This window comes from Carassius carassius, chromosome 12, assembly GCF_963082965.1.
Source record: "Carassius carassius chromosome 12, fCarCar2.1, whole genome shotgun sequence".
Taxonomy (NCBI): Eukaryota; Metazoa; Chordata; class Actinopteri; order Cypriniformes; family Cyprinidae; genus Carassius; species Carassius carassius.
The window spans coordinates 3,753,535-3,770,625 of NC_081766.1; the positions used below are offsets into that span (position 1 = coordinate 3,753,535).

Consider the following 17,091-nt stretch of genomic DNA (forward strand, 5'->3'; position numbering starts at 1 on the left):
AGTGGGAAACCGGTCTTGGGCTCCAGGGTGATATGGCTGCCGACAATAAATAATAGCACAGACTGTGTGATTATCATATCCATATACCATGGCATCTGCATGGAACTTCAAAAGTAAAAAAAAAAAAACTTTTGGTGGTGTAAAAGAAAAAAAAAGTTGAATCTTTCAAGCAGAAATTCACATTCTTAACAAAAATAATTTTTTTAAGGTCTTGCTGAAGGACACCTGTGACCCTTCGACTGGTCACTCTTGGGATTGAAGCACACAGATCTTTAACTGCTAATTGAATCGATCTCTATCTGTATAAGTGAATAGCTTAAGGCTCCAATAGACTGATCCTGGACCAATTTGACATTTTTTTTTCTTTACAATGACTCCATTTAGGGATTGTGTGGAAAAGCTGGATCAGCATCTGACACGGAAAGACTGAATGATGCTTTGTTACAGCTTTGTGAGAGTCAAACATTTGTGTGGAGAATAAAGCAGCCTGGAGTAGGTTATTCATCATAAAAGTACCATGTAGTCCAAGCAGTTACTTTGCAAATTATGTCTTTCATGAAACAGCATGAGAAAATTAATATGTTTATAATGCCATAGCAGTATTCCACTCAAAACTTATTTATTTTGAAGATAAGCGCCTCAAATTATTTAAAATTTCAGGTTGATTGCCAGTGAATATATTTCAAATGTTGGCAAACAGGGTATGGGAAAGTAAAATAACAGTGTAAATCCCACACTGTACCTTGTTTCCTCAATATAGACTGATTCCAAAACAGTTGCAGCATATTCCAGGTTTTTCTTCAGGTCTACGAGAGACACCTCTCCCCTCTCCAACTGTTTTACCAAGCATCGTAATCTGGAAAACAAGCACATGCACATACATTAATTCTAAAAACGCAACTAAATGGCTGTTTATTTTATAAAGCAATTATCTGAGAGCACCAGCCAACGTCAACCGTGACAAATGCAGCACTTATTTCTGCAAAACAATCATCAATATAACATTTGAAAACATAAATCCTAAAACGCAGCAACAAGAAACTACCTAAATCATTAATTTATATATTTTATAAATCAGCAAGGATGCATTACATTGGTCAAGTAAAGACATTTATTATAACAAAATAATTATATTAAAAAATAAACTTACTACTCACCAAGAATCCTAAAAAAAAATGTATCATGGTTTCCACACACACACACACAAATATATATACAGGTCAGATTATTGAAATATCTGGTAAGATGCAATGCAGTTTATTGATGGGTGCTAAAAGGTTCAGATTCAATCAATTCATTGGTTTCAGATTTGTGCGCTATACACACAGATATGCAGTTACAACATTTCCACAGTGATTTGATCTGTCGAGGATCCTGTAGGGACTGCTAGCTAAACATTATATGCTCGCTGGTAATTTCCCACAGGGTGCATACCACATATTTGCAAATATTTATCTGGCATTCACATGTTACATTTTTATCTTGATGTGACAGTGGTGGGCAATACAGAAGCACAAACTACAGCTGCGTCCCACCTGCATCCACCGGCACAGGTAGTGCTTTCTACCGTGAAAGTGATTACACACCTGTAAGGCGGCTGGACAGCCATCACTATGACAATCACATAGCGACGACGTGCCATCGATGCTTTAGGGTCAATGCAATCACACAGGAAGATTTACATTTTCCACTCAGTGGTTTGACAGCTGCCTGCAGATAAAAAGGACAACCCAAACCCCAACAGCTCTGTTCATCACGACACCTGATCACAAATCACACTCGTATGCCCCAATCAAACCCCACTGGACTATTTTGGTAAGGGGAAATAAAACACTGATGTTTCCAACTGTGTCAAATCAGAAGACAACTTTTTTGCTCAAAGGTTCCTCAGTTCCTCAATCAATAGTTTAATCAAGTCTTAAATGACATCTTACTTGGTTCTTTTTTTACCAGGTCTCTATTGGCTCTTAATTGAATCGTCTTGCTGTCAAAGAAAAACAGCTGAAACCATTTAAAATTTAAACAATCAGTGTTATTATCACTCATGTTGTATAGTAGTTATTTGTTGTTGTAGTAGTATGTTAATATGTTATTTAATATTTAGTTAATTTAGGAGATTTTGTTTTTGTATTTATTGTTTTCACCTAAAACTGAACATTTTAGTAATTTTGTTTAGTTTTTGTCTTTTTTTTATTTTTATTTTATTTTTCATTTAAAATATGTTTACATAGTATATTTATTAGTTTCACTTTAATTAGTTTGAATTATTGTGGTAGTTAATCTTAAACCAAATGAAAATGAGAAATGTTGCTCTGGCAACAAGCTTAAAATAAGTTAATAATTTTTGTTTTCACTTTAATTTTAGTGAAAATTTAAGTCATTTTTATTATTGTTTTTTTATATGTCTATTTAGTATTTACTATTTATTGGTTTTATTTAAATTAATTTTAGGTATTTTCATACATCAAGTTAAACTGCTACCTTGACTACCTTGGCGACTAACTTAAAGGTTTTTTTGTATTTCAGTAATATTAATTTTATTGTATTGACTTTTTTTTTGTTTTTTGTTTTTTTGTCTTAGTTAACAATAATAACTCTATGAGAGATCTTATTTGTCTAGGGAGTTTATTCCAAACAGTCAGTTATTTTCTGCATGCAAATTGCTATAGAAAGATTTAAGATAAAAAATCAAATAAAAAAACATAACAGTTTTGTGTTTGAGATCAGGGAGATAATGCCATCCATCAGAAGCACAGCAACAATAGCCGTCCTTAACACACTACACACAAAGCTTGTTTCTGCCGGGATTGACAGATGTCTCAAGACATGTGGGTGGAACATGACGTTTGATTGGATGAACACAGCCGCCCATGTCAGCAGCTGCCAATCAAGTTTAGCAAAGCAAAATCATTTCAGGAGAAACTTCAGAAGATTATTTTTTGCCACAGGAGAATAACTGCAGCCTCACCTCAGCTTCAAATACTGTATGGGTGTTTATTCACCCTTATAAAATCAGTCTCAGCATCAGCATCATACTTTCTCCAAGCCTCTGTTGCACAAAAATGCTTTGTCAGGCAACCAAAAAAATGTGCTTCATGTGGTAACATCTAAATAAACTAATAATATAAAAATATTATTAAATCAAGTTAAATACATCAGATTTTACAAACTGTAAGAAACAGCTAAAGACAAATCCTTTCTGCAAGCACTTAAGCAACATTCACAAATAAAAAATAAGTCCTATAAATTCTATAAAACAAACACAATTCTTTTTTGCTCTAGCTTCTATTCTACTCTACAGTAGGGATGCACCAAAATGAAAATACTGGGCAGAAATGAGAACCGAAAATTATGGATGCACTTGACAGAAAACCGAAACTTTGCTTTTTAATAATTATTGATTATTTTATTAAATAAACTTTTTCATTTAACTCAATAATTTTAATGATATTGAATTAAAAAAATACAAGACAATAAATTAACCACACATTTACTTAAAGCAAAACAACAAAATTGGACAAAATATTAAATATTAATATATATATTTTTTAGCTTTTTTATGCAACAAAAATAGATTTAACAGATTATTATTTATCCAAATAATGTATAGTGCTACAAAGCTATTATTATCAGAGCATGTGAGCAGAGCAGAGCAGAGCGTCATGAGAGCGTAGCATCGTTCCACCAGCATTAGTAATTTTCGGCTGCAGAAATTTGGTTCATCCCTTCTCTACAGTAGCTTACTCTTGAATCCTGAAAGTATTGTTGGAATTGGCTTAAAATTTGGAATTGGAGTTGGAATTGGCTTAAAATCACAACTTAAAATTTAACATGAGAATAACTTTTCTGGATTTAACTTGTCGAGATTGATGTCAGTTAATACAACTTCAATTTCATGTTTCCTTGAAAGATTTCATGACTTTTAAAGGTTCTACATGGAACCATAAAAGCCAATAAAGAACCTTTATTTTTAAGAGTCTACTGTGTTGATGAAAAACCAACCCAGTATCACAGGAAAATGTACCTATTTACAGTATACAAGGTGGCAACTGCGTATGAATTCATGACATGAATCGTACAAAAAAAAAGTTTAGCAAGAAAGTAGTTCCACCCCTAACTGTCATGGAATTTACAAATTCACACGAATTAGCCACCAATTTGCCAGAACATAAAATATTTACGATAGACTGTGTTGTGAAAAACACAGATGTTTGCATGCTAAAGTCCTTTAGTATGCTCAATGAAGTTGACTGGCTAGAGCTAATATCCTTGTGCATTCACAAGCATTGAGAATTATTATGTTAAACATCAGCCCCATTCATACATCAAATATACAGTTTTATACAGTAGCTGTGGAAAAGAGGTTTGGACTGTTATGAATACTAAGGGTTTTAAAGAAATGTCAGAGGATATTGTCAATGATCTGTTCATGCGAAGAGTTCATCTGTAAGATATTCAACCTGCACACAAAGCCGAATGTTTCTAAATAAAAGAAACCCATTTAGCTAGACTTTTAAATCATCAGCTAGACTTTTAAAACCCACCTACCCACCAAAGTCTGTTTTTATAGTTAACTAAAGTTATAACAAAACCAAGAACAAAACAAATTCTCAGTCGATGTACTTAACTGAATCTAAAAATAATCAAAAACACTGCAAATTAAAAAAAAAAATACTAATACACAAATTAAAAAAAAAGAAAATTAATGTTCTATTAAATAACAATATTAATAAAAAAATTATTTCAATTATTCTAAGATAACACTGATAACAGCACACCTCTTTGTCAAAATGCTAGATGAATTTTTAATATCGCAGATCGAGTTACATGCTAAAGATTAATACATTCAGCAATGGGTTTGTTTAAATCCCAGCCCTGAGTACTGTATGAGCATTAGTAATAGCAAACAGCACTAACTAGAACACAGGGGACAGCTAAACTGAGATTCGGTATTTGATTCAAACCACAGGCATCATAAGACCCGCTTCAATCTTCGTTTAATCTTTGGCCCATCATTTTTCTTCCTGGAAACAGTTTGAAAAGCAGAGAAAATGTGATGGCCAAACAATCCAACAGCTTATTAAAGCGCTGATCTCTGAGCGGGGCAGGAGAGGGCAGAGCCACAGCCACCACACTGAGATTAAAACCACAGACGCACACAGAGACACTGCTCAGATGCTCATTTCTATCCAGATGTAAAAAAGATTAAAATCTTTGAAGAATCACTTTCAGTGTGGCACTTTATAACATGCTGCATGCATGACAGAAGAGTCAATCTATGATAAGTGATGCAAACTATGTTGAAACCTTGACAATGTGCTTGGTTAATTCTATAAAATTGGGGAAAAATACAGAGAAAAATTCATATTTATTTCAAGAATTTCTAAATTTTTTAACAACTCTGAATAAATGCTACAGTATGAGTATAATTTACTCATTTTTATGAGCATTTTTAAATAATAAAAAAATAAAACTGTTATAAATTTGTTCAAAATATTTGATGTCTTTCGCATTATAATGATTTTTTAACTTTTTTTTACAATAATTTGTTTCCTGGTAGAAACTGCAAAAGTATTAGCGAACAATTTACTAATCTATGTACTCAGCTTAAAGGGTTAGTTCACCTGAGAATGAAAATGTGTCCATCTTTTACTCACCCTCGAAGCATCGTAGGTGTATGTGACTTTCTTCTTTCAGAATAATCCAATCGGAGTTATATTAAAAAATATTGTTCTTGCTCTTCCAAGCCCTTCAATGGGGGTAAGCAGGTGTGTGACAATATTTAAATCCGATTGGATTATTCTGAAAGAAGAAAGTCACATACACATCGGATGCTTCGAAGGTGAGTAAAAGATGGGACGAATTTTCATTATCGGGTGAACTAACCCTTTAATTAAACACGTAAATGTCCGCTTTTACTTTAAGTAATTACACTTATGTTTTTTGCCAATTAGACAATAAACAGGGATAAAAAGAATCCCACAGACTTACATTAAAAGAGGGACCCGAATCATATCTAGCAACCACATAAAACATCTACCTAAAACATTGAAATGTCTGCTTCAACTCCCATTCATTATCCATTCAAAAGATTATCATTAAAGTGTTTATGGGTGACTCTAGAAAGACATAAATGAAACAACAAGACACTAATTCACCTTCTCTGTCTCTCTCTCAGTGGCAGCCAATCAGTGTGTTAAGGGTCAGACTGGGCAGGAAATCAATTAATGACGAACGATCTGAAATAATGATGGAACACTGTGTGGCCAGAGTCTGGAGAAATGTCAGCAGATTGTTTTACTGACAGTTAATGAGAGCCTTAATGGGTAACATACCCTCCATCTCCATGGGTGAAAGTCCAGACAGAAGGACAGACAGAGAGACTGACACACCATGGGTTAAATATTTCTGTTTCATAAATCACAGGTAAATGTGGCAACAGAAAAATGACAGAATTCCAAATGGATGCATTTGTGATCAAACATGTTGCCATTAGTAGAGGAAAGGAGCTGTGATGTAGCGGCTGGTTTTAAATAAATGAGAGTTAAGTACTTTTCTGGGGTGACAACTCACTGAATGGAAGATTGAACTGCATGTTAGCTTGCTTATGGTACAGAATACCATTGTTTAAGTCCATATGTCTTACAACCAAGTAACTATGCATCTAACCACAGGTCAAGAGCTGTAGTTCCAATCACAGAGGTTTGCAACGCTGTTTGTGAACTTTCGTGTGAACAGTGGTTTTGGGGAAACACAGAAATGTTTATTTGTTTGTAACAACAGAACTTGCAACCATAGTTGGCTAACGATGCTGGTAAACTCCCTTGATTAGCTTTGACCTCTAACCAAAGCAGAGATGTTCAAATAAAGCATTTAAATAGTTAATGTAACATCTTAATGGGAGACTGTGGCACTCTTCCAATCCCTAGTGAGCTATATTGACAGCTACCTAGAGAGCAAACTAACTGAAATCAAAATCATTGATTTGAAGTGCTCCATGTAGGCTACAAAATGCATAAAAAGCATAAATAAAAATATATATTTATAATCAACATTAGGCTCAACTTTTATAGACATTTATAGATGCACTTCTGAAAGCACACAACACTAGTTTCTGATATTCCTACACAAACCAGAAATCTGTCAGCTGGTAGAGATTTTGGACTAGCATCTCTATCACGGTTACATTTCATTTCTAAGGTTTTTCACATTTCATTTGTGTCTTTGTACTATTGTAGACTTTTTTTGTCCTATTGATTGCAATTAGCTTTGTGCTCTTATTTTATCACAAAAAAATCAAGGGTATCAAAAACTGATATCATAAAAACTTACTGGAAAAATGCATATTGTGATATACCATTATCGTGAAATAAATTTACTCAAATCATGATATAAGATTTCAGTCATGTCACCCACTCCTAATTTTAAGCGATTTAGAAATCCAGCCAGGATATGTCCAGGAAAAAGAAGATGTATGTTCACCCTTATGGTCACTTACTCCCAAACACACCTACACAAAATGAAAGGAGAAAAGATTTTAGGGCTTTTGTGCAAAATCCTTATCCAGTCTTTCTCTCTCGAGTATCCACACAAAAACTGGTAGTAAATGACACAAGCGCATCTCTAAAACAAACACTGGAGAAAATCAGCAGGCGCTGATGGGTTGTGTTGACATGTGTCCTTTAAAAGAAAAATAGAGGAGTAATCTGGATTAAACAGACGAGTAGTTACTGAGGGATCCAGATGGCACGCAAAAGACGTTAGGGAAGGAAAGATGCTAGAAGACTCTTGCGTGTAACTTCAATATATCTTACTATCAGTATCTATGAATTATTATTTTTTTCCTGCATGTCATGTGACCAATGACCAGCATCAGAGAACTATGAACATGCACTGAAGGGCATATTTCAAGTAAATATTTAGGGTTTTGCTGACAAAACATTTAGGAATTCCTGATCTAGGAATAAAAAAAAAATACAAATAAAAAATGTATCTAAAATCTCAAAAAACTCAAATTCATGTCACTGTGTACAAATTTAAATAGCAAAAAAGCAAACATGCAAACAAGTGCATCTTTAAACTACAGACATCTAATAAGTGAAAAAGTAACCTCTGATCAAAAACTATTTATTTTGGGTACTGCTATAGCTTTAAATTTAGAAAATGACATACAACAACTGTTTTCACTCTTGTGGAGCTCATCTTGTAGAAGTTTAGAGTTGGATTGTAAAGTATAAAATGATTTTGAACACAGTGCATGATGGGATAGATTGATAGATTTTGCCCTTATGTAACTTGATGTTATGAAACATGCTTGGATTTTTGCAAATCCATAATAATTAAACTGAACTGTGACTAAAAACATTTTCAAGTGTCATATAGCCTGGGGAAAGATGAGGACCGGCACTCGGGGGATATAAAGATTTCTGCCCTTATTTTCAGAACAAAAGGTCAGTTAGTCACACTGTCTGATGAAAATATCAAAAATGATTTCTGTTTCAAGTACATTCTATTTTACTGTTCTTTTGAGCTTTCTATTCCTCAAAGAATTTTGAAACAAAAAATATGTATGTATCACGGTTTCCACAAAAATATTAAGCAGGTAAAACAGTTTTAACATTGATAATAATAAGAACCATTATTAATAATTGAGCAACAAATCAGCATATAAAATGATTTCTGAAGGATCATGTGACACTGAAGACAGGAGTAATGATGCTGAAAAATCAGCTTTGCATCACAAGAATAAATCACATTTTACAATATATTCAAAAAAAACAATTATTTTAAAATAATAAATTATAAAATTTCGACTTTTTACTGTATTCTGCTGTACACAAAAGCAGCCTCTGTGAGCATATTGGACTTCTTTTAAAAACATTTAAACAAATCTTAAAAGTTCCATATTTATATATGGAATAGTATTTGTATTTTTATATGCACAATATTTTGTGTTGCTCACTTCAACTTCTTTAAAGATCCAGGTTTCTGAAGGAGTTTCTGATTTAGTCCACCTCACACTGATAAAATCTCCATTGTAGCTGCATGACAGCAGACATTGTCAAGGGAAGCAAAACTGACCTGCAGCCTGCACGGTGACTCATTCTTAATGGAGTTTTTTTGTTGACCCAAGAGTGGAAGGACCAAATCACTCAACCGAGGTGATGAACACAGGTGACAGGTGAGTGTAACAACGCTGAGAAAATATCAGTATATGCTGCCTGTGTTGTTCTCCTCAGAATCTACATGTACCTTCTAGTTGCTATTCATCTCCGTCAAATGTGAGTGGTGCTCGCCTGTGCCAAACACGCCACCACAGTGCTAGGGTGATGTAGGTGGTTGCCAAGGTTTTGCTATGCAGTTGTTAAGGTGGTTGTTTACTTGGCCGAGTCAAAAAGCCCACCCCCAAGTCTCTATTCTGGTTTATTCAATGCATGTCCAAGTAGAAAAGAGCTCGCCTCTATTCAACATCCTATATGACTTGAAGTAGTAAATCACGATCTGTAAAATTAATTCTGGGGGACAAATGACATGCCTAATAGTTTAGCATGTATGGCAACTGGAATAGTGATGGTAACTGCCTTAGCATGCAAGATAAATAGCAAATTATGTCAGAGTAAATCATATTTTGTTAAAAAAAAAAAAACTGTATTGGATTATAAAATATTCACAAGTCAACAAGATAATAAGCAAGCAATGTTGAGACACTGCATGAGAAGAGCATAAAAATAATTTCCTTTTATGTAAAACTCATTGCTCTTCTCGATTAATGTCCACACTTTGTCCTCTGCATACAAAAAAAAAAATGAATGTGTGTCCTCAATTCACTTGTATTTACCATAAAGAGCAGACCAAACACTAATATGCATACTAATGTCTTAAGCATTGAAAACTGTAGATTTACTGCTTTAATGGTCACTTCCAATATAATACTCCAAACCGTGGCTAATTGCATGCAGGTCTGTTCTGAGCATTTCAAAGATTGGTTTCTCTGTGAAACACAGGCTGTCCTGCACTGATTAATATTCTATTAACAGCCCAATTAAGCCTGATTCATTAGGAGAAGAATAGCAGACCACTAACGCAGAAGTCCAGCAGTGAGGAGGGCTTTAAAATATCCTTCACAGGTTACAACCTCAAAAACCCAGCTAAAGACAAATATTTTCAATTGTCAGTGATGTCACTGTCACATGTTCTGAAAAATGCCCACACTCTTTTCTATACAATTAAACACAATCATTTAAAGCTTATAATGTGCATTTGTTCTTCCAATAAAATTTGTTTACCTTAAAAGACTTTATACCACGTCATGCTCTATGAACAACTTACATCGTATCTATAGTTATGAAAATAATCAACGCCGATTAATCAGGTCTGCGAGCATCGCATATTAAGTTATACATTAGTTAACCGGTCAAATAATTTTTTCTTTGTTTGTTTGTTTTTTTTCAGATAAAATTAGTCTTTCTATAAAATGAATCAAACTAAAAATCAACAGATTCACTGAAAATCAAAATAATTGTTAGTTGCAGCCCTGTTCAGAATGAAGTCATACTGGTTTAAAATGACATGAGGGTTAGTAAATGATGATTGATGAATGATACTTTTTTGGGAAACCATTTCTTTAAAAATGTTCCACTATTAGCCACGAATACACACACACATACACACATACACACATACACACACACACACACACACACACACACACACACACACACACACACACACCAGCCAGAGTAAATAATTAATAGTTTCTCCACAGCCGGTTCAATATCAGTCATGTTATTTCACTCTGTCAGATCGGAGCAGCTGATGGATTGGTGATGCCAGGCACAACATCGCAGGAGGGCAGAGGTAATAAAGTGGAATGAATGGTTCATTAGCACCAGGAGAGATACTCAGCAGTGAATAAAGCAATCATCTGTGTAAATCTGAGTGTTGACAGTATATGGAGTCTGCTGCAATGTTATGAAGTGCAGATGATATGAAGGCCTGAAAATATTAGTGCAAGGGACTGCGTGGACTGCTTTTTCTTTTGTTCACAGAGAGGAAAAATCCATTTACACCTGCCAAAGCAAAACAACAAGAAAGTCAATACTTGAAAGGGACCGCCATTTCATGGAAGAAAGATTGTTCATGTCCTTTTGAAATGAAAAAAGTTCAAAATACTATGCAAACATATTCAAATATCCACAACTCACAACCAAATGTAAAGCCATTAAGGGAAGCTAGTTTCACATTGACTAGTTTTACCATGATGCCAAGGTGTTTATATGTGGTTAATTACTAGTCAAACCCGATATAATTATCTGGTGCCTATATGGCTCAGTTCAGCAATGTAATCTGCTGTAAAACAGCTATGCTATGCTAAACAGTACTATTACCAAAGCCATAAAAAATATTTTAGAAATCTGTGACTTTATAAAGTCACAAAGATATTAATATTTGACTGTCCACATTTACACATCAGTTAAGCTTATTGTGTTCAGAAACTTGCTCCACCCGATCATAGCGAGGATAGAAACATTATTACTAAACACCAGGAATAAATAAATACTATTATTATTATTATTATTATTACAGTTGAAATCTTGATGTGAAGTCTGGTTAAGTTCAAATGCTGTGCAGGAAACATTATCACAATTTAAGTAGAAAGAAGGAAAATATTTTATTGAAATGAATTGGTGATTTGTAGTAGTATAGTATAGAAATACTTTTTAGTCAATAAAATGCTGAAAATATCAAAAACCCTTCAAAGGAGCAGTAACACCAGTGCTGAAATGGTCAAACTGGTTTCTTGCACATTTTTGCATTTTCTTTTCTCAAAGATAATGTGCTCTATGGCTAAATGCACATGCATGTGTTTCGTAAAGATGCCGGGTAGAGGAAGTGCATTATGAGGGGACGGACTCACACCTGCTTCCACAAAGCAACTCAGTGCGATCATGACAATTACACAGAGCCTTAAAAAGCACCTGACATGCCAGACAGAAACAGAGGGTGGCGGAGAGAGAGACAAGAAAAGATGAAAGGGGCGGAGAAAGAGAAAGGAGTGGGAGGAGAATCAGAGAGCAGAGGAATGCAATTAGCATGAATCTGAATAAATCACCCCCCTCATTATCAAGATTCTGTCACTGTGGAAAGAGAGCAGGAATCAAACAGCAACACTTGAATGTAAGTGAACAAGCACACTGCTCATACTACACTTTCTGCATGCAAATGTTTTGTATATACTGAATACAGAACATGATCTACTGCAGGAGTCAAAACATGTGCAGTAAATTAAACAAATCACTCCTCAAGGGACAGTGCGTCCCACAATGTCCCACTCAACCTGATGAAATGAACTAAAAGCAAAATTCATCACATTTTTTAAAGACCCCAGAAACATTATCATTGGAGTTTGTTACTGTTAGATTTATTGTAATTTTTAATAAAAAAAAAGCTAAACATTCAAATATAAAATTAAAACATAAATATGCAATATTTATTAAAATATTAAAAAATAAATAAAACGTAAAAAATATTTTTTATTATAAAATTACTTTTTTTTTTATTCTCAAATTTGCTCCAATTCTCATAACAGCCACTAATTAGCTGTAAACATATTATATATTTAGATTTCTTATAATTTACTTTTTTTGGATTTATCAGTAAGATTTTTTTAAACTGTTTTTAAATGCATTCCTTTATTCTCATCAAGGCTGCATTTATTTGATTAAAAAAAAAGTAAATATTTATTTGTGACATATTATTTCAGTTTAAAATAACTGTTTTCTATGTGAATATCAGAAATCTTTCTAATATGCTGATTTCCTGCTCAGGAAACATTTCTTATTGTTATCAGTGTTGAAAACAGTTGTGCTGCTTAATATGTTTGTGGAAAATATGAGGTAATTTTTCAGGATTTTTCATGAATAAAAATGACAAACAAAAACAGAAATGTATATAGAATTCTATATAGAAATCTTTTGTAACATTATAATTGTCCTTACTGTCACTTTTGGTCTAAATTTCTCAAAAGCAGGAAATCATGGTTTTGATACATTTTAACCAAAATAATAAATAATATTTATTTCTTACATAAGAATTGGATAACTAGTTAAATGAAACATGCAAGATAAGGTGATCATGTGATGACATAGAATATTTATTAAAAATGTATCACTGCATACTGTTTCACACACTTTTTTAAAGTAGACAGTATACAGGGTACAAACACTTCACGACACCCCTTTCATTACAGATAAATTGCATTTCATTATATTTTATGAGAAATCTGCCTGTTTGTGTCACACACTCACACAACGTTCAGGACTCACTCTTATCATCAATGGGGATGTGGAGTGGCTTTGAAGAGCTCATGTGAAGTGTGTGTGATTGCTGGTGTCATTTACCATGCAGGTTTTTCAGTACCGAATTAGCCCAATGCTCTTCACTTTACCTTCTGTGAGTGTTTGCAGCCACCACTCCAACATTCTGCACAATTAATCCTGCATTGATTATCAGCCATATTTACAGCCTATATTTACTCAAAGGAGACATCTCCAGGTGCAAGAGCTCTTAGACCTTCTGCCACTGTAGATCTCCAACAAGATTCAGAAGATTGGATTAAAAACAAGGGGCCCGCAAAGGTAAAGCTCAATATTTTTTGAGATGAACTTCATATGCTGTTGAACTGTTCTGCATGATTTCTATAAAAATTGGTCTGAATGACCTAACATACCATAACATAGGATAACACAGGAGAATTTTAATGATGAAGTACATGGAAAAGAGCTTCTTAAAGAGAAAATGAAACCTCTGTCAAATTATTTAGCTATTTGTTGTTTCTTTTTTCCAATTAATGAAAGCATAGTGTCCAAACACGCTCCATAAAAGCACCAAAAAATGATCATATAGAGTAGTGAACTATCATTGCATGTGAAACACTGGCAATCCTATTCTTTCTATGATTGTCATCTGAACTTTATTCAATTAATTACAGCAAAATATTTTAATTGTGTTAATTACTTCATGTTTTTTGTTTATATTTATATAAAATACTCATGAAAATATTTAAAATTTGATATATCTATATTAAATATCTATATATTAACATTTTTTATTTTATATAATTTACATATTATATCATGTATTTTAATTTTATTTTACATTAACATTCTCTTACAACAATCAATAATTAGTTGTTATATACATATATATTTTACATTAATTAAAAGATAATGTTTCACATTTTAAATATATATATATATGTTTTTACTTTATATAATTTATTATTTAATGAATTCGAAAGAAGTGACTTACAGTGTAAGCTCACCAAGGTTGCATTTATTTGATCAAAAATACAGTAAAAACTGTAGTATTGTGGAATATTATAACAATTTAAAATAACTATTTCCATGTAAATATATTTTAAATGTAATTTATTTTCTGTGATCAAAGCTGAATTTTCCATAATCATTACTCCAGTCTTCAGTGTCACATGTTCTTCAGAAATCATTCATCATAATATGCTGCTTTGCTGCTCAAGAAACATTTCTGATTATTATCAATGTTGAAAACAGCTATGCTGCTTAATATTTTTGTGGAAACCACAATATTTTTTTTTTTTGATTCTTTGATAAATAGAAAGTAAAAAAATATATGGATTATTTTTGTAACATTATAAATTTCACTTTTGATCAATTTAATGCATCCTGAATAAAAGTATTTATTTTAGTAATTCTTATTGCCTTTTGAACTGCATATTCTAATTGTAATTAATTTAAATGAACAGAAATAGTACTAGTTACATTGATAATAACGGCTCAGTTCATTTAAAATGAAAATTAATGAAAGATCCTCCAGTCTTTCTTCATGTACTACATGCGTGTCTGTGTGAATGCTCTCACACACGTGTTTGTAACTGTCCTGTTGCGTCTGTAATGACAGAGTCCCAGAACGCTCTGCAGCCAATTAGCCTGCCATAATTACCCAGACTCCCATTGAGCTGTCAATCAGAGAGGAGCTGCACAGGAAGTCATCCCTCCCTCTGTTAGTGGAGGAAAGTCTCCGCTGAGCCCTCCCCATTTAAACCCACTCTCGCTCTAATATTAGACCCGACTTAACCATCTCTCTCTCTCTGCGTTTCTCTCATTCGCTCTTTTTTTACGTTACGTTTCAGCATCGGCTCTCCTGACATCTTTATTTCTCTGTTATTGCCCCCCCCCCACCTCTTCTCACTCATAATTGCAGAGTGCTCAGTGCAGGCTGAAGCACATTTGTTTCAACAGATGTTTTCAGCAATGCAGAGTGCCACATACTGCATTCAAACGCTGCGCCTTTTCTGTGGTTTGTGTTGCCATGTAATTCTGATAAATGCACAAGGTAACTCTACTCAATCACATGCTTACTCTATAATCACCTCCAGGCAGTTGTTATGACAAAAGCTTGGTTCTGTAATTCTAGTTTGTAATTGTAAAAAAGTAATTCTTTTTTCTGTTTAATTCTAGTTTGTATCACAATTCAACCAGAAAAAAAGTCAGGATTGCGTGAGAGAAACTCAGAATTCATGCTTACTTTCTTGCAATTCCAATTTATATTTCACAATTCTGCATATCTTGCAATTCTGAATTTATTTCCCGCAAATCTGCATTTAAATCACAAATTTGAGTTTATAGCTCACAATTCTGCATTTATAACTTGCAATTTTGCTATTGCTCACAAATCCGAGTTTATATCTTGCAATTATACATTTAGATCTCACAATTTTGTATTTATATCACAAATTTGAGTTTATCTCATAATGTTGCTTTTATATCTTTCATTTTTGCATTTATAGCTTACAGTTCTGCACTTATATCTCACAAATCTGAGTTCATATACCACAATTCTGCATTTATATCTCATAATTCTACTATTAACTTCTTTTTCTCAAAATTAGGAGGAAAAAAGTTTGAATTCCAAGATATAATCTCCAAATTCTGATTTTCTCACAAATGAGTTTATCTGAAATCAATTGTGAGATATTTTATCCCAAGGTGGAAACAAGCTTCCATACTTATGGGAATTCATCAGAAATTTGGAAAACTATTTTAGAACAGTGGCTGCAGGAAAAATTCATATCAAACCAACTTAAAGTCAACAGGAAGTCAAAACTGACCCCATTTAATTACTTCTGGTGATACTGTACACGACTCGTTTTATGTTATTGCCAAGAAAGAAAAGTCTGTGTGAACTGCTGCTCTACTAACTTGGCTTAAATGATCTTGATCATACTGGTTTGTACTGATAGGTCACTTTGGACCAGCAACAAACCATCTACTATGTTCCAAAAACAATAAGTAACTCTACTCCATTACAAGATTACTTCAGAATCATGTGCCAGCACTTCTTATAGAAAAAAATCAACAGGAAGTCAAAACTGAGCCCATTTATAATATGTGTTTCTAGTAATACTACATCATTTTAATGCCAGCTCCTGCTAGAAAATCCAGTTTAAACCCACTTGAAGTTAACAGGAAGTCATTACAGACTTTTCTTAATGCATGTTTCTGGAACCTTTTGTGGAATGGAAATGTTCCATGGATGTTAAAGATTCTTCATGGAGTCATAAATAAATAAATAAAACCGGCTGACATTTGAAGGGCGTTCATCCACCTACACCAGTTTGGACCAGCTACCTTCAGGTGGTTTTAGCTCTATTTTTTTTTTTCAGTGAATGTTACTGAATCTGGCTAATACATACATGAAACACAAATATTAGAGAAATCACATTTATTGCTGAAAGAGGTTTTCACAGTGGATGGTAATGAGTTCAGCACTGCCTTACCTCTGAGATGTTTTCTTGTACTTCCTCCTGAAACAAAACGAACACCATGTTAAAAACTTTGATTTTTACTACTGTACACAATTATATTAGATTTCATAAATAATAATACACACACACACACAGATTATATTTAAACCCTGCTGTTTCATAAATATGAATATGAATTACTATTCATAAACAAACTGTATTATTATTATTAATACATATTTTGTTAGTTATATTATTTTTAAGGTTGTTTTTATGGCCCTGCAAGTTGCAAAACATTTTTGCATCCA

General features: G+C 33.4%; 1 protein-coding gene across 3 annotated transcripts in view; it reads right to left on the reverse strand.

The window, feature by feature from the left end:
• Positions 1-17,091, reverse strand: part of pde1cb (phosphodiesterase 1C, calmodulin-dependent b) — a 61,996-nt gene that overhangs the window by 16,248 nt on the left and 28,657 nt on the right. For 2 of the 3 annotated variants that reach the window (XM_059563081.1, XM_059563082.1), the window contains exon 4: positions 743-856. In XM_059563081.1, the coding sequence (XP_059419064.1) occupies positions 743-856 (114 nt within the window). Of the gene's footprint in view, positions 1-742; positions 857-16,816; positions 16,844-17,091 lie in introns of all 3 variants that reach the window. The other variant, XM_059563083.1, reaches the window with a different exon arrangement.